General features: G+C 39.4%; 1 protein-coding gene across 10 annotated transcripts in view; it reads left to right on the forward strand.

Moving 5' to 3' along the window:
* MAP2K5 (mitogen-activated protein kinase kinase 5) overlaps positions 1-21,585 on the forward strand; it is a 254,584-nt gene that overhangs the window by 13,443 nt on the left and 219,556 nt on the right. For 9 of the 10 annotated variants that reach the window (XM_036009526.1, XM_036009501.1, XM_036009506.1 and 6 more), the window contains exon 3: positions 8,795-8,862. The exons of the other annotated variant lie outside the window; for it this stretch is intronic. In XM_036009526.1, coding sequence (XP_035865419.1) covers positions 8,795-8,862 — 68 coding nt within the window. The remainder of the gene's footprint in view (positions 1-8,794; positions 8,863-21,585) is intronic. 10 annotated transcript variants of the gene reach the window in all.

The raw sequence follows: 21,585 nt of genomic DNA on the forward strand, positions 1-21,585 counted from the left end.
TTCCCTCTCTAAAATCAGTAAACATATCCTCAGTTGAGGATTTCAAAGGAAAAAAAGAATGGTAGAGTGGGAACCCCTTTTTGCTTTGGAGAAAAGTCAAAGTCATAAAATATATGGAAATCATAAAATATTTGGAAAATGAAGTTTATTTTCTTAAACTATAGTAAATGTAGAAGACAAGTGGTTGTTGCTTATATATAAAACTAGGTAGGTTAATGAAAAGTTGTGACTCACAATAGACCTGAGTCTAAAAGTAATTTAACAGAATAATTACTTGTGCATTCTAGAATTTGAGGCGATTTGAAGAGAGCTTTAATTTATTGGAATTTTGGTTCCTGATATCTTTGATACAAAAAGTCTGAAGCCTTTTTAGTCTTATGAGAGTAGTTATTTATGAGTAGTCTTGTTATTTTGCATGAGAATTAAGAAGTTCAATTCCTTTACTCAAGCACCAGGCTGGTTGTTTCTTGAAGGCAGTAGAAAATGCTGCTGATTTTTGAATCCCTGGAAAGCTTTAACATAGTACATGACTGATAGTACTCATTCAGTCTGTGTCTCTGGAATGCATGGGTGTTTGAATGGATGAAGTAATTGGACAAGCTTTTCAAATCTCGTCCACCAGCAAATTCTGTGAGCTCTGTCTTCTCTGTGACGGCTGCTCAAGCTCTCAGCTTGTTTTAGGCCACCGTTGTGTCTCACCTGGACTGGATCGTTCACTGATTTCCCAGCTGGTCTCCCTGTTTCTGCTTTTGCCTCCATGCAGCAGCCAGAGTGATCCTTTTAGAAATTAAGTGAGATCATAACACTCAAAATGCTCTGGTGATTTCCATCTTACTCAGGAGTAGGAGCCAAGTCGTTAAAATGCCCCACAGGGCCCTGCATTTTCTCATCAGTCCCAATTCTGTTCCACCGTTATTTCTTGGAACTCATCTATTTCTCTCTCTCCTTTCATTCTGTTCCATTTACTCTGGCTTTCTTTCAGCCTCTCAGACATGCCAGATATCCTTCTGCCTCAGGGCCTTTGCATGGGAACACTGTTTCCCAGATGTCTGTACAGCCCTTATTCCCTTCAGTCTCTCAACCCTAGGGAAAGCTCCCGAGACCAGGTCTTCTTTCTTCTACTGCCATTGTCCCCAGTAATCAGAAATTTGCCTGCTACATAGTAGACACATATTTGTTGGAGAGAAGAAGGGAGCAAAGAACTGAAGAAGGAACCAGGAAGTGGGAGGCATGAAGCTCAATTAAAGCTCATGGATACGAAGATTTGGGCACAGAAACTGACCTCTAGTCCTACTCAGATCTCAGATTCCACAATCAAGAAGGGCAAGAAGGGCTCTAAACTGGCATCTTTTCTTTCTTTCTTTCTTTTTAAAATTTTATTTATTGACTTTTAGAGAGAAGGGAAGGGAGGGAGAAAGAGGAGAGAAACATCTATCGGTTGCCTCTTGCACGCCCCCAACCAGGAACCTGGCCTGCAACCCAGGCATGTGCCCTGACTGGCAACTGAACCAGAGAGCTTTCGGTTCAGAGGCCGGCACTCAATCCACTGAGCCACACCAGCCAGGGCTTGACAACTTCTCTGGTAATTTCTCCTGTTGATGTCTTTCTAACCTCTGCAATTGTTTTCATGTCTTTCCTCTTGCCTTGGAAAAATGTCTTTGATGTAGTTCTAATCGACTCTCACCTGGCACTGAAGGAATGACAAATGACATATAATATATTGCCTTAACTTTCTGTTGCTCTTTGTAGAAGCTAGATTGTTTCTCTCTGGAGCCAACTTGAGTCCTGTCACTGCAGTGGGTGAGACCTTCAGTGTCTGCTGTTTACTTGGTAGGCACCGAGCTTGCCATTCTGACCGCCCTTACCTGAGGCTGCCTCTCCTCCTCTACTGGGTCTTTATGTTCCTTCTCTTGGTTTCTGTTTTGGATTGCATGTTGCCTCAAATAAAATTGCTAACAACATATGGCCTGTTATGATTCTCTTTTCCCAAACTCTGCCATTTTGTATATTTGTGACACACTGCAGATTTTGTGAAGATTGCTTCATAATATTTGTTTACCATCTGCTGCACTCTATTTGGTATCTTGCTAGGATTTTTTCCTCCATTTTAAGTGACATTAACAAAATCCAGCCAGTACATAGACTTTCTGGTTCTACTTTTGCTTCCCTAATGTGCTGGAAAATCATATTACTATGCTCCAGGCAACTAGAGAAGCCTGGAATTCTTATTGTGAATCAGTGTATCAGATCTATTGCACCTTCCCCCCTTGGTCATATCCGTAATGCTTTTTTGGTCAGATGGCAAAGAACCTCCATGTATAAGACAAAGAGTTCAAATTATTTTTTCTACTTCTTTCTTGGTACCACTACTTTCTGTTGTTCTTCACTAATATATTTATACTTTGAAACTCTGCACCATTTTAGTAAGTTTTTATGATTTGTAGTTCCAGTTAGTGTACTTTTTATAGCTAATCCAGTTTGATAGGCAAATAGCCAAAGCCTTTGCTAGATGGGCTGTGTATGTCCAGCTTCTTATTGAAATGAGTATTCTAAGTTATCGTTATACTAAATTGCTTGGTAATGGTTTCTACTTTTTTACCCTTTATTAACTTATCATACCTGTCAAGTCATCGTCTTTATTTTTAAAAATTTTTCCCAGCTTTATTGAGATGTAATTGACATTGTGTAAGTTTAAGGTGTACAATGTGCTGATTTGATACAGTTATGTACTGCAAGATGATTACCCCATTTTATCACCTCCATTCCATCACATAGTTAACATTTCTTCGTTGCAGTGAGAACATTCAAGATTTATTCTGTGAGCAGCATTCAAGTGTATATACATTGTTAATAGCTGGGCTCACTGTGCCATACATTAGATCCCCAGACCTTGTTATACTTAAAAATGGGAGTTTCTACCCTTTAACCAGTATCTCTCCATTTCCCCAACCCACCCCTTTACTCTTTGTTTCTCTAAGTTTGAGTTTTTTAGATTTCACATGTAAGTGATACCACGCAATATTTGTCATTCTCCGACTGACTTATTTCACTTAGCATAATGCCCCCAAGTTTCATATAGTTGTCATAAATGGCATGATATCTTTATTTTTCATGGCTGAATATTCTGTAGTGTGTGTGTGTATAGCATCTTCTTTATCTATTTATCCATTGATGGACATTTAGGTTGTTTCCATATCTTGGCTATTATGAATAATGCAGTGAACATGGGAGTACAGATATCTCTACAGGATCCTGATTTCATTTCCTTTGGATATATGAGGTCTGTCCTGAAAAAGTCCAGCCGTTGTTAATATAATGGGAATGGTTTGCACAACATTGATATAGCCTGGCAGCCAAGGAGAATGGACAGGAATGCACATGGTGAACAATGGCAGCCTCACTGTACTAGTCAGTGGGGGCGGCAGATGCTGTTCAGTGAGCATGTGTACTGTGTGGCTGTCACACTCAAAATGACTGAGAGAATAGAGCAAAGAATCTGTATCAAATTTTGCATTAAGCTTGAACTTTCCTCTGTGGAAACTATTTGGATGATTCAGAAGGCCACAGCTATGGAAAGTAGTGATTGGCAGCTTCATCACAACAACACATCTGCTCATGCATCATGTCTTGTGCAGAGTTTTTTGGTAAAACATCAAATCACCCAGGTGACTCAGCCCTGCTATAGGCCAGATTTGGCGCCCCGTGACTTCTGGCCTTTCCAAAAACTAAAATTATCTTTGAAAGGGAAGAGATTTCATACCATTGACAAGATTCAGGAAATATGATGGGGCAACTGATGGCTATTGGGAGAACTGTGTGAGGTCCCAAGGTGCCTACTTTGAAGGGGACTAAGGCATCATTGTCCTATGTACAATGTTTCTTGTATCTTCTTCAAGAAATGTCTCTATTTTTTTCATATTACATGTCTGGATACCTTCTAGACAGACCCTGTATACCCAGAAGTAAGATTGCTGTATCCTCTGGTAATTGTATTTTTAATTTTTTGAGGAACCTTCATAATGTTTTTCTGCTTTTTAAAAGATTTTATTTATTTATTTTTAGAGAGAAGGGAAGGGAGGGAGAAAGAGAAGGAGAGAAATATTAATGTGTGGTTGCCTCTCCAGTGCCCTCTACTGGGGACCTGGCCTGCAACTCAGTCATGTGCCCTGATGGGAAATTGAACTGGCGACCCTTTGGTTCACAGGGTGGTGCTCAATCCACTGAGCCACACCAGCCAGGGCCATAATATGTTTCATAGTGGTTGCACCATTTGTCATTCCCACCAAATAGTTCATAAGGGTTCTCTAAATCTTTACCAATACTTGTTATCTCTTGGCTTTTTAATAGTAGCCATTCTAACAGATGTGAGCTGATATCTCATTGTGGTTTTGAGATGCATTTCCCTGATGATTAATGATGTTGAGCATGTTTTCGTGTACCTGTTGCATGTCTTCTTTGCTCATTGTCTTTAGAGATAAGTGTATGAAGTCCGTTTGGAAAAAGTCCAGCCATTGTGAATATAACAAGAATGGTTTGGGCAATATCAATGTAACCTGGCAGCCAAGGAGAGTGAATTGGAATGTGCATGCATGAATAATGATGACTTCCCTGTACTAGTTATTGTACTAGTCAGTGGTAGATGCCACTGGGTGAGCTTGTGTACTGTATGGCCATCGCATTCAAAATGGCTGAGCAAATAGAACAATAAATCTGCATCGAATTTTTGTTAAGCTTGAATATTCCTCCGTGGAAGTTATTCAGATGATTCAGAAGGCTTTTGGGGCGGGATGCAGTGAGTGCAGCACAAATAAAAGTGTGGCACAGATGCTTCAAAGATGGTCAAGAATCTGTTGAAAGTGATCCGTGTTCTGGAAGGGCTGCAACAAGCAGAACACTTGAGAATGTGCAACGTGTATGGTCTACAATCAACAAAGATTGGAGACTGACAATACAAGACCCAGAAGCTGATCTGGGGATTTCAAAAACTACTGTGTCTGAGATTTTGACATAGGATCTTGGCACGAAAGGTGTCGTGGCAAAATTTATTCCGTGGCTTTTGCTACCAGAGCAGAAGGAACATTGTGCTGTAATTGCTAATGAATTGATTCAAACTGCTACCAATGAACCAAATTTCCCCCAAAAGGTCATAACTTTGAAAAGGACTGAGGCATCATTGTCCTATGCACATGTTTTTTTTATCTTGTATCTTCTTCAGTAATTGTCTTGGTTTTTCATATTACATGGCTGTATACTGTCTGGACAGACCTTGTGTTCTTACTTTATTTTTTATGTTTTAAAAGGCTTTATTTGTTTTATTTTAGAGTGAAGGGAAGGGAGGGAGAAAGAGGGGGATAGAAACATCGGTCCCTAGGCCCGCAACCCAGGCATGTTTCCTGACTGGGAATCACACCGGTGACCTTTCACTTTGTGGGACAGCACCCAACCAACTGAGCCACACCAGGCAGGGTGGTGTTCTGCTTTAAACATCATAGCTAGTGGATTGTTTGGGGCCTGCCCTCAGGGGTTAGATTGCCTAGATTTTGCATTTTGGCTGGAATCATCCGTCTGTTCATAAATGTAATTACTTTTCCAACCTAGCCTTCTCTTTGACAGGATCAAGGAATCTTCATTAAAACTAATAACCACAATTATTAAAGTAAATCAGTCCCTAAAAGAGAATTTGTAAAGAAAACCAATACATACATAAAATGGGGTCTTTTATTAATCCTTGAGAACTGTTCATCACTGTGTTATATGAAAGCCTGACTTTATCCTCAGGCTCTATTAGAAAGCCTCTTTCAGCTTCTCAGAACTCCTTCTCTCAGAGTCAGACCCCTATGGGACGGCACGCAATGCTTCACCCCTTAGCTGGCTCTTTGGGCCCTTTGGTCTCAGTTTTCTGTCCACTTAAAGGAAAACACCCCTGTAGTGTTTCATAGCTGCATTTTACAGAACCACTAGATAAGAAATTATTCTGGTGGCTGACTTCCCTCAGTTTTGTGCTGAAATAATCAGTAAGAGATTTTATAGCATTCTAGAATTCCAGACTCTCTTGTTTTAAGTAGCCTTAGAGATTCAAGTCTGGTTTTGAGAGCTGAGAGAACTCTTCGTTGTTGTTGTTCCTGATGTGGAGAGACATGATTTGAATGGTTCTTCTGGAATCCATATCCTCTCTTTACAAAATACAAAAAGAATTTTCCCGTTTCACCAAACTCCAAGCACGCCCACACCCCACCCCACATGCACAGCACATTTGTGGTCTTGTTCATGTTAAAGTTTGAGGATGAGCAGCCCCTCTGTAACCTCCATCTCAGTGGCTGGCTCTGGTGGAAGAATGAGGTGTATAAAAGCTGCTTTGTTCAGGTTGGAAGTACTCCTAAGTTCAGGACTTTATCAAGAACAACTCAGTTTAGCTCACATCTAAACAGAGAATTTGAGTTGGCTTTAAAACAAAAATGTAAAGTACTCTTATGTGCAATAATATGCAACATTATAGTCCTTTATACTATATCTGATTTCCCCCTTTGTTTCTTGAATCTGTAAGAAAAAATTTTGACTTAACCTTGAAAATACTAGTTTCTAGAACCTATCTAGAAACAAAACTAGAATGGCATTTTTCCTCCAATTTGGCTTTATAGGTTCTGTAACTTAAAAAAAAAAAGAAAAAGAAAAGAGCCCTGGCTGGTGTGGCTTACTTGGTAGGAGTGTTGTGGGTATGTGCCCTGACCAGGCTGTGAACTTGAACCTGGTCAGAGGACATACCCAGGTTGTGGGTTCAATCCCCAGTTGGGGCGTGTATGAGAAGGCTGCTGATCACTGTTTCTCTCTCACATCAATGTTTCTTTCCCTGTCTTCCTCTCTCGCTTTTACTTTCTCTAAAAGCAATGAAAAAAATTGTCTTCAGGTAAGGATAATAAGGAAAAAAAACAAGAAAGAAGGAAAATGATAGATTCCTATATACCCTTTGTATGTGCAACATTCCTAGGAATGTGCTGCCCTTGTTACTGAACATGACCATCGTGTGCCTTGTATACTGAAAATAGGCAGTTATTGGTAGCATAATGCCAACAGTGACTTTAGGTAGTCTACCTATGTAGATATTTACTGCAGCTTGATGATACTGATTTACATTCCATTGGGGAACTCTCTGCAGGTGAACCAAGATCCAGGAATAAATGCTTTGGAGAGAAAATCCCAGCACGAGCTGTAGGCTTGATCACTGAGCGGGGCTGGCTCAAGTGGTGGTTTCTATCATGATGTCAGGTTGCTACTGGCTACTGAAGAGAAAAAGGAAGTAGCATTTTGCTCTGAAATAGGCTAATTGGGAACAACACAAGCTCCCTCCTAGGGTTTCCATAGCCTGGTCAGTGAGCAGGGGGATATCTTCAGAACTGCCACTGGACAAGAGGGAGGGCTGGCGGGCGAAGAGCCTTGTGCTGAACAGGACTGAACTGGTCTGTATTTTCAGTAAGAATCCCCAGAGCGTGCGACGTAAGCTTATTCTCTTCATGAGGAGGGATTCATCTGTTTCGCCAGGCCTAGGGTCAGTTTCTCTGCATCTGATCAAATCAGCACTTAGATACCCGAGTGACCAAATTAAATAAATAGCACGTCTGATTTAATAAGCTGAGACATCCAAAGGAAAGAGAGCTGCCCCGTCCAAGTTTTCTCTGGGAGGCTGTTACTTCTTCCAGCCAATGCTGCTGCTGTTCTCAATGTTTTTGGCATTTTTCTTTCAACTATACAGTTAGAGTCTACCACATAGGCTCTTCTCCTGTTGAAAGATCTTTATCTTTAGAAAGATGAAGTAGCTAGCTAAATATTTAGAAATAGCCAAAAGTCATTCTGAGTTCTGCTTGACAGGTTAGTGTAGGTGAGTCATCTGGAAGACAGTTTTGTTTAGGGTTAAAAATGAGATCTGATGTTTTCACATGGTGTATCTTCTAGTTCTTAAGCAGGTTATAAACATATTTCAAAACTGTTTTGAATAAGAGAAGTGTAGTTGAAATAAGTACATTATTTCTGGATGTGGCTGCTTTGATGGTACACTTAGTCAAATTTATACATTCTGGTTATATGTTTTGTAGTCTTATTATTCTCTGATTTCAAGACTGTTTCAAAATACCATGAATTCCTATGTGAGAGTTCAGTGCAAATGAAACTGTTCAGAAAGAGAAAGAGCTACTAGGTAAGGCAGAATATGGGGAGAATTGTATTCGAGTTGCTTTGCGAGTTAACCTTATACAAGGCTCCCAGTGTTTCCTTTTGTAAAAAGGGAATAATAATAATCAGGGCACACTATCCACATTATAGGATCATTGTGAGGTTTTTTCAGGAAGTAATTTACTGCATGTGAAGCACACATTATAATGCCTTGTGTATATGGTGTTGAATAAACGTTAGCCGTTTTTATCAGGCTGTTGTGACACGTCGGTGTGCCTGGAAGAGAGGAAGAGAAAAAGCAGGTAGTAGAACAGGCTTGGCCCGTCTCTGGTTTCCACAGTTCTCCCAACCAAACCTGTTTTAGTCATATTCCTAAATATATGTCACGAATGGTATGAGCCATATTTTAACTTTCAGCTGTCCCAAAAAATCTTAGTTATTTATTGAGATTCTGATTGTATTCTTTAAAAAAATGACAAACTTCAGTATTCCCCAAAATAGGATGTTGAGATGTGTGAGGATTTCGCTACCAGTTTGTAAAAACTAAGTGTATCCTGTTTCCAGCTGACGTGGTTTTTGTGCATTAGAAAATGCAAATCTTATTACTTGCATTATGTTGCTTTTTAAACAGATGAAGATGAAGATGGTGATCGAATTACAGTGAGAAGTGATGAAGAAATGAAGGCAATGCTGTCATATGTAAGTATATTACAAATGAGGACTATCTTAAAAATGTTACTGTAATCTAGGATGCTGTTTCTTGGCAGAGTGAAGATATAAAAGTAAATCACAGTTGCCATAACATTTTTCTATATAGTGTATAAGGCTTTCAAAGATTTCCTTATGTGAAAGTGAAGGGCATTCTTTCCAAAAGACACTTACTGATCATATCATGAACATTAAGAATAATGCATCTTAATGACTGTTGCATTAGGTATGGTGCAGACTAAATGGGCTATCAATTTCCTGTATTTTTTATGCAGTACTTAAAGTAACGGCTCATTAAAAATGAACCCCTGGGCTCTAAAAAATTTTTCAAATCTACTTTCAACTGGAGATCTCTTTCACCCTTCCAAACAGACTATAGTTATTATGTAGCTGCAGGCTTAATATGGATGCACGATTTAAAGATGTACTCTCAGTTATTTTACCACCCCCCGCACCCATCCCAAGATGAACTACTGTGGGGTTACTTACTGAATCAAAGTGATTTAAATATATCCTGAAATGACTTTTCTTTTGTGTTTTGGATTTCAATGAAAATTTGCATTAATGTTTCAGGACTAAAGTAGATAAACAAGAGAAAAGACTACATTTCTAAAACTTTAATACTAAGTTTGAAAAATTCAACTATAATGAAGACATACAGCTTCCCTGAGCCCTGATTTACTCTTTCCTCCCTTTGTTTTATTCCCCCTTATTTTGTTTTATCTGAGTTTGCCATGCTGTTACAAAACCTCTCCACTGGCCTGGTGGAGACAGCAGTGGACTGGAAGTCAGGAGACCACTGCTCTCTTCTGGCGTCCTGGCCTTAGGCAAATCATTTAACCTTTCTGTGCTGTAGTTGCCTCATCTGTCAATTGTGGATAATAATACTTGTCCTCTCTGTGGCACAGGGTCATTGTAATGATCAAATGGGGGAATAGCCTTGAAAGCCCTTTGCAAACACAAACGTTCTATACAAATGCAAAGTGGTATTATGGTGGAAATGATGGACTTGGGGCCCTTGCTTTTCAGTGAGACTCTAATCTTAGCCAACAGTTAGGCTGTAGGTTTTTGATAGACTTCAACTTCAACCCAAGGTGTTGTTTCATCGTAATGAAAACTATAAAATATCTGTGTGGGTTTCCGCCAATAGTTTTAATTTAGGGTAGGAGGAAAGAGAACAAGAAGAATGGCATGATTAACAGAGCGTTGCATTTAGAGCTGCACAGAGTAGGAAAAGTCAATTTCCCATTGACTTCCCATTAACTTCTTTGAGAGTCCTTGTGCTTTGAGAATTTAGACCAGGGCTCATCGGCACCTTGAAAGGCAGAGTAGGATGGCCTACTGAAAGGGCTAGCGCTGGTATTGATTGCTCACTCTCCTGAGTATGTGACATGCTTATTTTTAGAAAACACACACACATAGACGGATTCCAGTTTTTTCATATACATCCATTGCAGAGTGCATTACTGACATCGGCGTGCTTTCATTATGTCTGAGCTCCACTGAACACAGTTGTGTTTTAAATAATCTACTTTGGGGAAGATCTGGCAAATCGTGCCTTTTAAAGAATGTTGCTGCGTGTGATCATAATGATAATAATAGTCATTTCTGTTTTTTAGTTGCCTGGTCTGTATTCTAGATGCCTATGGTTTTTAATTTCATTGGTTTTAATAATCACTCTGTGAGGTAGATATTATCATTCCTGTTTTTTAGATGAGGAAGCTGTGGTTAACAGACATGCTGAAGGTCGTATACTAGTGAATTTGAATGTGGAATTTAAGTTCAGTTTCTCCTTAAGCCAAAGCCCATGATCCTTTACTGTTTTACACTGTTTCTCTCCTGGCCACCCCTTGTACATTAGTATTGGGATCTTTCTATGTTACAACCACTATTAAATGCTGAGTGATTCGTGTTTATGTAACACCTTATATAGCTATCATATGTATTCCTTATGATTTGTGCTTATTTTCTCAAATGTAGTGCTTATTTTGGTGTTGTAAGAAAATATTATAGTTATGTAATTATCTTTAAACTTAAAAGTTTCTCAGCTTTCTTGAGAATCTGAACAGAAATCATCTAGCTCATTGATCCAGCTAGTTGGATTTTATGAACTAATCAATTTTTCATTTTCAGGTTGGAGGATAGACATAGGCCTGGTAATGTTTAATTTTGCCAAATAAAAACATTAATAGACAAACTAATAAAATTATCTACTGTTAACCATTATTTTGCTAATAAAGAAAAAAGTGGGAGTTATTTGAAGATTAAAACATTGGGCACTACATAATCTCAAAAGTAAAGATGACCATTAAAGTGAGTAAATTTAGTTTTACTGTGAAAACGCAATGCACTATGCTTTGTGTTAATTTGCTACGGATGGTGAAACTTTTTTAAGGAATTGGTAGTGGTCAGTGGACTGTGGTCAGGCTGATTGGGCCCAGATTTTCTCATGCATTCACTTAATAGATGTTTAGAGATGGAACCTGAGGCACCCAAAGAATTTTAACTTAAAGTAGATCTCCACTTATCTCATTCTGAGTGCTTGCACAAAGTATTTTTAAGTGAAAATATCCCTGAGGGATAAGTTTTAAGTCATTTAAAACCTAAATGGATTTTCGCCCTCTTGTGTGCTGCAGTGGCCCTACCCCTCACACCACCTTTGTCTGTGCAGCGTCAGGCTCTGAATAACATGTGAAAAACAGAGGGTAAGGCAGTCCCTTTCTCAAAGATCGCAAACAACATTGGTTGGCTGTCATTTTGATCTCTTGTGGTTCTCATGGTTGAAATTCCTTTTTGTTCCAGTTCTGCCATCAAGAGAACCATTTGGACCTAGTCTTGCAATAGGTTTTGGTTGATAGTCCTCAGTTACCAACCTGCTATTAAAAACCTGCATTGGTCTTTATTTTTTAGGTTCAGTTTGGCTCTGAAAAACTTTGATTCCAGGATTGGATGCTAACACAGGAAGATACTGACAGATGAACACTTATTTACTGTAAAATAAACAAACAAAAAACCTAAAAAATCAGTTCAGTTTTTTCATGTAGTCAGTATTTTGCAGTCACCTTAGTATTTCTTTCACATAGGCAAAGCAAAACAAGAGACGCTTTACCATAAATCCTTTAATTATTCCTTTCCATTGATTACAAAGGTCACATGAATAAACAGCACCAGTCTCTACCTAAAGTTTATTTAAAAATTGCAATGTCTAAAGTGTAACTTGCAGAATTACTTTTTAAAAAAATCCATCGGTTACAAGCATTTTCTGGCTTTGGGCCAACAGTACGTAAGTTTGCTTTTTTCTTTTTTACTAGTAATTTAAACAGATTTTTTGTATGAGACCTGAAAATGTTGCCTTTTTAATTGAAAACTTATCAATTATTTAAATTGCCAGCAGCCTTAGGCTGTTAATTTTATGTGTGCCGTAACAATGGCGTGGGGCAGTTTTTGATGCATGTGATGCGTGGAATGTTGAGTTGTGGTAAGGACTTGTCAGGACAGTAGGCTGCTGAGCGCTGTTTAAATGGTAACCAACATATTAAATCTGTTGTCGCCCATCAGTACCATTTTACGTAAGTTACTTAGAAGTTGTATTTTCTTCATTAGATATATTTTTAAGAGATAATGAGAAAAAACAAAGCCATAATAAATTGTCTTTAAGAAAATTTAACGTAATTTGGTCTCCAAGGAGATATTTAATGTATTGAGAGAGTTCAGCAGCCAAGTGTTATTACCAGTGCAATAGCTCTCTGCATTTTGTTATGAGTTTGTGTTAATCAACAATCTGTTTTTTATAGTGTAGTTCCTTATAAGTTATGTTGTTAGAATATTCCACTTCTGGGATCATGGTGTTTGCTCTGACATTATTGAACCTTTTTTGATGCCTCTATATTTTTTTAATTAGAATTTGAAATGCTTTATTAGGAGAAAAATAAACCCAAACTGCATATTCTGAACCCTGAATATGTGATTACTGCTAATTTTTTAAAGGGCCCTGTTAAAAATTCCCTGAATGTAGTGTACATTTTTTTTGTTTTCTCTGCCATTTTGTAGAAAGAGTAAAGATAGTATGCTGCTTTTCTCCTTCCATCTCTTTGCAGCTGTTGTATGGTAGTGCTGGTTGCCTTACAGCATCAAACAGCAATGCTGGGCCCTGTTTACTGGTTCATCTTAAGCTTTAGGTATCACTGAGGTCCAGTTATATACGGGGAGGGGGGTATTTTAACATTAACCTTTGCTTTTGGGTGATCTTTCATTGAGAAACTCAGCAGTACATCTTATGTTTGTACATGGATGCATGTTTGTTTCTGCTCAGTCATGTATCTAGTAAAGGATTACACCCGGTTCTCTCGATACTGAGGTGCTGGTATTAGTGTAGCACAGTAGTAACAAGAATAATTTTCTTCATTTTGCCTACTCTGTCTCCTTATATCATTTTTTCCCACATTGCCAGAAACATATGGGATGAGTTTAACTGTAATGCCTCTAGTTGTGGCTGAGCCCTTGTATTTTAGTAAAGTGTAAGTATTCCCTGTGGTACATTTGACCACAGTGCACCCTGTTGGATGTTGAGTACCATGAGGAAAAGTACTTTTTGACCTCTGTAGCACTTGGTAAATTGAGATATGATGAGCTTTATCCTACCTAGTATGCATAACTTGGAGATTGCAGAGTTGGAAGGGAGGCCTAGAGGTCTTGTCCAACTGTTTCATTTTACAGAGAAGGAAACAGAGGCCCAGAGAGATCAGATTGAGTTGGAGGTCACTTTGGTGATAAATAGGAAGGTCTAGACACGGAGCCAGGTCTTTGGCTCCCAGCCTCTTCGCTCCTGGTGGTTTCAGGTGATGTTTTTGTTTTGGCATCTACTGAGGTAATATTATTAATATCATTGAATATAAAAAATACTCTGTGAGCTTCTAAAGTTTTTAAGATTTTCTCCTTACCTTTTAGGTCCAGTTTTACCCCAAAATTTCTTGCCCGGTTAGGAGTGGAACATTTAACAGCTCCAGGGCCTTTGCTATTAGAAAGTTTCCGTTGAAGGGCAAAGACATTGAAAAAGCTCATTTTGTACTCAGTGCTTTTAAATATTCCCCGTGTTAAGTAGGTCCTACTTTGAACTTACGTTGTAAGTGGAAAACTAGCTCAGTCTTCGGTGAGCACCTGCTCCCCGGATTCAATGCCAGTCCGTCCAAACGAACTGATATTAAGGTATTCTCCTAGCAGGGTGGAGGGATGGTGAAGAGAGTGAGAAACTGAATGAAATAAATAAATCATCTTGGAAATTATTTCATTTTTTCTCAATAACATGCTCTAAGCTGTAAGTAAAGTTTTTTTCCTCATTCTAGTCAATGAATAATGCATTTTTTAGTGAAGCTGATTATTTTAACTCCCTCCTCTATTTTGTCTGGGACTTTTGAATGACCTCGAACTAGTGATAAAAATGTAGCAGCCCCTTAGTTAGCCCCTGTTGTGAAATATCTTGTGGCACCTGTACTGGCAAGAAGCAGAAGCACACTCAAAGTTGCATTAGAACGATTGGTTTGTCATGTGGCTCATGATAGCAAAGGAAAAATGAGCCCAAGCAGGCCTCAGCCACGGTAGTGCCTATATTTTCTCATCGGTGTTGCTGTGTTCCCAGTTCAGCTCAGGGTAGCCTGTAGGTTAGGGTCCTGTGTCACCCCAGCTGGCAAGAAGGAGCAGAACAATGTTGTACATCACTTGCCCCTGAGGGACTATGGCTGGGAGCTCCTCTTCAAAGGTGATGGTGGGCCTCTGGCAGCAGGATTGCTGTGGGGCATCACCAAGGTGTGAGGCCATAGCTGGCAGCTCCTGGTGAGCCTCTGTGCTCTCAGGGCCAGTTTTACCGGAAACAAGAGGGGTAGTTTCTTCATATATCTGAAAGGTGAGTACAAATATGCTACAATAAAGTTAGAGGAATACAGTAAATTATCAACCTAGAAAATAGATCCAAAAGGGCATAAACTGATATATAGTTAACATACAGCATTAAATTAGTTTCAGGTGTACAACATAGTGATTTGACATTTACATACCTTACGATGTGATCACCATGGCAAGTGTAATAATGAAGTTATTATGACATGGACTGTATTTCCTGTGCTGTACATCCTGTGACATATATTTTATAACTGGAAGTTTGTACCTCTTAAACCCCTTCACCCTCTCTCTAATTCCAACAACCCCCTCCCTCTGGCAGCCATTAGTTTGTTCTCTGTATCTATGAGCCTATTTCTATTTTGTTTATCTTTTTTTCAGCATATATAAGTGAAACCATATAGTATTTGTCTTTTTCTGTCTGATTTATTTCCTTTAGCATAATATCTTCTAGGTCCATATATGCAGTTGCAAGTGGCAAGACTTCATTCTTTTTTATGGCCTAGTAATTTTCCATGGGGTCGGCCAAAAAGTTGTTTGATTTTTTTGTAAGATGGCTCTGGTAGCACTGAGTTGTCTTTAACTTCATTTGAAACAATTTTGTTAGATTGTATTGTGATAACTGTCATCAACATGCATTTAAAAAATACTTAAAATTGAAGATGGAAGAAAATATACATTTTCTGCATATTATGCTTTATTATTTCAAGAAAGGTAAGAATGTAACTGAAATGCAAAAACAGATTTGTGTAGTGTGTGGAGAAGGTGCTGGGACTGATCAAACGTGTCAAAAGTGGTTTGCAAAGTTTTGTGCTGGAGATTTCTTCCTGGATGATGCTCCATGGTCCAGCAGGCCAGTTGAAGGTGATAGTGATTAAATCAAGACATTAATTGAGAACAATCAACATTTTACCATGTGGGAGATAGCCAACATACTCAAAATATTCACATCAATAAAGTTATTGGTAAAAATGAAAAATGTATCTTTTTTTTATGAAAGAAAGCATACGGACTTTTTGGCCAACCCAATATATCATCACATTCTTTATCAGTTTGTCTCTTCATGGACACCTAGGCTGCTTCCATATCTTGGCTATTGTAAATAATGCTGTAATGAACGTAGGGGTGTATATATCTTTCAAATTAAGAGGTTTCTTTTCCTTTAGATAAATACCTGGAAGTGGAATTGCTGGGTTGTTTGGTAGTTATATTTTAAATTTTTTGAAAACCCTCCATACTGTTTTCCATAGTGGCTGCACCAATTTACAATCTCACCCACAGTATATGAGGGTTCCCTTTTCTTCACATCCTCGCCAAGACTTGTTTTTATTTGTTCATTCATTCATTCATTCCTCCATTCATTCATGCAATCCTCCCTCACCCAAGGACATTTTTTTCATTGCTTTCAAAGAGAGAGAGGAACAGGGAGAAAGAGAAAGAGAGAGAGAAACATTGATGTGAGAGAGAAACATAGATTGGTTGTCTTCTCATTTGTGCCCTGACTGGGGATAGAACTCATAACCTTTTGGTTTGCAGGACAATGCTCCAGCCAGCTGAACTGCACAGGCCAGAACTGATTTAATTAATTAATTAATTTAACAGCAGGTTAGCAGTAGGCAGGATCTTTGTCAAAGCACTATTGGAACTGGCTAAATAAGCAGTCTATTTGTGAAGCAATGTCCCATTTGGCCTGCTGTCTGCATGACCTGATGGTTCTGTTTTATTTAAGTGACAGGTTCTCTGAAGCTACCATTTTAAACTTCTACTTTAGAAGTTTAGTAGAATTGCTGCAGCCTAGCAATAGGTGAAAGGTTAGTGTAGTCACTGCCTCAGGTTAACTGTGATGATGACTCTGAAAGCTTCAGCCGAGAGGATCCTACAAGTTTTGGACCTATTGCTGAATACAAATTTAAACTCTGCAAATGTGCATTACCTCAAACTTGTCCAAGTTGAATTTCATCTGCTGCTGGCTGCCCAAACCTCTGTTAAGACCATCTGTAGCTCTCCAACATCCCTTACAGTTTTAATATCCAAAACAAATAGTGCTGTCATTAAACTTGGCCAAATTACTGTCTTTTTCGTTTTCAAATCATTAATAAATACATCTATCCAATAACAGCCTATACACAGGCCCCAGAGTTGTTCCCTGTCAGCCTTTCACTGAGGACTTTGCGTTGTGCTGTATCATCATCTGGTTAATCCATGACCACATGCGGCTCTTCTGTCCAGGGCCATTTAAGGAAGAAAATCCACACACTGTAGTTACCTCTGCAGGGGCAGTGAGGTGAATGTGGGTGGGGCGGGGGGGAGACCTGAAGCCAGGTAAGCAGGTAAGTCTTGTAGCTAATAATTTGGTGTTCAAAACAGATGGGCTTTGTGTGCTATTTTCGACCACTGAGCAGTTGTGTGCTTCCTAAAAGGTCAGCATCACAGAGGGAAAGCCTCTCAATGTAAAGTATAAGAAATAACTGAGAGAAGCCCTAACAGATGACACGTCTGAGCAGTGTTGTAATTGAATTTGTAGTTACTTGACAGAGTTAAGATTGTTGGGTTCTTCACTGGGAAAACTAATAAATTAACTATGGACTGCAAATAGCTGGTTAGTTTATTGATTATTGCTGTAATTACTTACCGAGCTACATATAATGGGGTATGCTTGCAGTATTGACAAAACAGGAATTTGAAACTTTTATCATTATTAGGAAAAAACCAGCATGCTGTTCCTTATAAGTTGAAACACTGCGCTGATTATGTTGTCTGTTAGAAGGCATGCTAGTACAGATTTAGGAAACTGTTGTGTTATAAATGTATAGAATAATAAATAAATCTTTTTTGATAGGCAAGGCTTGCCACTGAGGAATTTAGAAGGCACAGCCAATGAGAGTGGTTATCACGCCTGTTACTAGTTTCCATCTGCCTCCGTCCCTTAAACATCTGGGGAGCGCCTATTATGTTTAAGGCGCAGCGGTAGGCTTGTACGGCAGTACCTACTTAGGTTTGGAGGGCACAGACCTTTTTGAAACTGTGGAAAATTGTTTATTCTTTTCCCAGAAAAGGATACATGTACACAATGTGACATTTCAGATAATTTTAGGAACTTACGGATTTCCTAAGGCTCATATAGGCTACATGTTAATACCTCTGCATTAAGAGAAAGTACATGAGACATGGTCTCTGCCCTTGATGAACTTTCAGAAAAGAAACAATGTGCCTTATAATACCTCTTTTACTTATTGTAGTACATATAGTACTGTAGTAATTGAGGGAAAGGGAAAGGATACTGACTCAACCTTTGTAAATTAATTACTTAAATTCTTATATTTCTTTCTGTACTTGGCCTAAAAATTTCAGTAACCTTGTTTAGTGGTTTCTGTGTCACCCTGTTGTCATAAACACTTTCTTCTATGTACTATTACTCAGAAGTGGGGAATTCATACACTGCGCCTACTTCCAGATGTGTTTCAAGAATTTCATAAGAAGGTTTCTCTATACCAGCTTCTTTGATTTTGATCTTCGCAACACCTTGATGAGGTGAGCAAGGGAGGTATTTTTCCCATTTTTACAGCTGAGATTACTGAGGCACAAACAAACTGCATGCCTTTGTCAAGGTCACACAGCCAGTAAATGTCCCTGAGATCACTCACTCCTTGATTTGTCATCTTATTCATACAGCCCATTTTTCACACAGTACATATTTATGGGATGGTAGCTGTCTGGCCAAGTGCTGTGCCAGGTGGTGGAGGAGCAATGAACATATATGTAGTTTATTTCTTGAAGGAACTCACAGTCAGGTCAGGGAGATTAACACAAAAGGAAACAGTGCTCCTTGTGGGAGGGTGAGAGAAGCTCGTAATTACCAGGCTGCGGGATAAATACCGTAAAGAGTTTAAGCATTAGATGTTCAGTGAGCACAAAAAAGGAGCATCTGATCTAGCTTTGGAGACGGAGAAGCCTTCCTGAAGAGGGTGATGCTTAGGTGGAGTAAGCCAGGATAAGGGGACTGGGAAGGGTGTTTTGGGCAGAGAAAAGAGTATAATTAAAGGCTCAGGTGAAAGGATGCCTGGTGCATTCGGGACAAGCTGTTGTGGTTCAGTGTGGTATGGGCCGTGAGTGAGGGGGAAGGAAAGATATGAGATGAGGTTGGGCAGGAAGACGGGCTAGATCATGAAGGACCCTAGCCTGAGGGATTTGAGAAGATGCAGAGTGAATAGGACTGGTGATTGACTGAGTGTGGGGAAGAAGGAAAGAGAGATGCTCTGGAAAGCTTCCAGATACCTGGCTTAGAAAACTAGGTCATTGTGATGTCGTTTACTGAGATGGTGAACCCAGGTGGCAGGAGACAGGTGTAGGGCATGAAGGAGGGGTGGGAGAGGTAGGGACCCGTTGAATTTGAGGAGCCTTTGGACAACCAATTGGGTGTGTTTTGAATCTTAGGAGAGAAATCTGGGCTGAAAATAAAGATTTGTGATTCATCAGCTCCTAATTAGTCTCAATGACTCCTCTGGTAATTGAAACCTTTGAAGTGGCTGCAGTTAACTTAAGGAGAGTCTAAAATAAGAAGAGAAGGTTGATGAACAACTATGGGGAACTCCAGCACTTAAAGGAGGGGTGGGGAAAGAACCACTTATACAGGAAACTGAGTAGGGTGGTTAGGGAGGTGGGAAAACTAGAGAGAGTCGCTGAAAAAGAGGGAGAGGTCCCTTGTCCGTGCAGGAATCTTGGCGTTGCGCCCTGCTGCCCTGTGCATCCCAGCCTCTGAAAGGGCAGGTGGCGTGGCCCAGCCCACACAGGGTGTGAATGAGGAAGCCAAGTCTTCACCAGCTCAGCAGTCCACCCAGTAGCTCACTTTATTTGGTTAAATGTTTTGAGGTATGAGAAATAGGAAATAACTTACCTTTGGCTCTGAAAGGCATTTCATGTTCATAACATTTCATGTTCTGAGTGCATGGACTAGGATGAAAGAAGTACTTTTCTTGATTCACTGATAAAACCTTTATTTTGTCTATGAAATATAGGAGTGGTGATCCTCTCAGAATAGAATATGGTTGTGACAAATCAAATGAATAAGCATGGATATGTAGTGCTGAGCCTATACACAGCAGGTATTCAGTGCATGATAGTCACTTCTCTCTGTGTGTTGCTCTCTCTCTGTCTCTCTCCTTTCTCTCTTTTAATAGAAAACTTGTGCCTTGTAAAATTAAACTGCTGTTTTGGAACTGAAGTTTTTCATATGGCAGATTTCCATGAAGAAAAAAATGTGGTAATTATTGATTGAATTGTGCTGTTAGAATTAGAATTGGGTTCATAACAAATAGGAACACTGTTTGATAAACTTGCAAACAAAACGAAGCCAAAAATTGTACTTGCTATCCCCTAGTTGATTCTGGCCCTCTGTTTCAAATTAATTAGATTTTTGGATAACTGTGCTAAACTTTGTCACATCCTTATTAAAATTGTTTAAGGATTTTGAAGAACATCTCAGAGGATCTCTGAAACTAATCTGAGTCTGGGTCTGGAGATTCCATTAGCAATCACAAAACTGATTAATCTTTTACTCAGTTAGCTTATTGATTATTGCTGCAATTACTACATGTAACGGATTCTGCAAGGGACACCAGCAGGAAACACATTTTATAACTGCCGCTGATAAATTCAGTTTGAGCACAATACTGTGTACTTTTTATACATAACTATTTCTGTATTTTTAAATGCTAGAGCACTTCTCAAACAGTGTTGTGCTTAATATTGTTACAGTATTAAGTGGATCACTTTTTAATTTCTCAACTACTAATAATGCATTACAGTTTACAATGTGCCTTCACTAATTCTATTGCTACCATTTAATTTCGAGCTTCACACTAATCATATGTCATAGAATAGATCTCTTTACTCTCATTTGGATGAACCTAAGGTTCACTGAGGTTAAATGATTTTTTGAAGGCCACTACAAGTTAGTAAGTGGTAGAGTCAAGTTGGACCCCATTTCAAGCGATATATATTTATCATGCACCTACTATGTGCAGGGATTTGTATTAGGAGTAATGAAAGCCAAGATAGGATTATAGAGAGTAAGGTCAGGAAGTTATTTAGGTAACTTCAGATTATGACTTAATGAATGTTATAATGGTTCACTTTGTTACTTTTCTGTCTGAACCATGTTGAGCATCTTGGCATACAGGATTTAGGCTTTTGTTTGGTTAGTTGCTTTTTTCAGTTTGTTTTTGTCTAGTAGAAGTCTTTGTCATCATTGTTTATATTTTATCACTCTTTGGGACAAAATGGGAAAGAATCCCTTTAAAGGGAGAACATATAGAAACATTGAGAGGATGGAGATCTGCAGCTTACTAAGCGCTGTCTTAATATTTTCTCAGTAAGTCCCACATTAGTCCTGTGGACGGGCGCCACCTTCATTTCATAGATGAGCAGACGAGGGGCAGCGCTTCCTCGCCAAGGTGCTGTGCTGAAACACGGCCAGTGTTGCGTCGCCTGGGGTGGACCCTCTGACTCCTTCAAGTTCCTTCTCACTTTACTGGGCAGCACAGGCCTTGTGGTCCCTTGGGACTTCTCTGTTCCAGGGGGTACTGTTTGTGGCCCTGCATTTTATCCTGTCCCATAGGGAGTGCCGTGTAAGCAGTGTCCTGAGCTCCTAGGCCTGGTGCCTTGTTGGTGGCCCCCTGGTCCTCACCAGGCCTGTTCCTCAGAGGTCATTTGCCTAGAGGAGGCCCACGCCATGGGTTTAATCACTGCCCTTTATAGTTTGTCCTTGGTGGTGAAGTCCTTTACTGTGTGGAACACAGATTCTCTGTTAATACAAACACAGAT

The sequence above is a fragment of the Phyllostomus discolor genome, chromosome 1 (assembly GCF_004126475.2).
Source record: "Phyllostomus discolor isolate MPI-MPIP mPhyDis1 chromosome 1, mPhyDis1.pri.v3, whole genome shotgun sequence".
Classification (NCBI taxonomy): Eukaryota; Metazoa; Chordata; class Mammalia; order Chiroptera; family Phyllostomidae; genus Phyllostomus; species Phyllostomus discolor.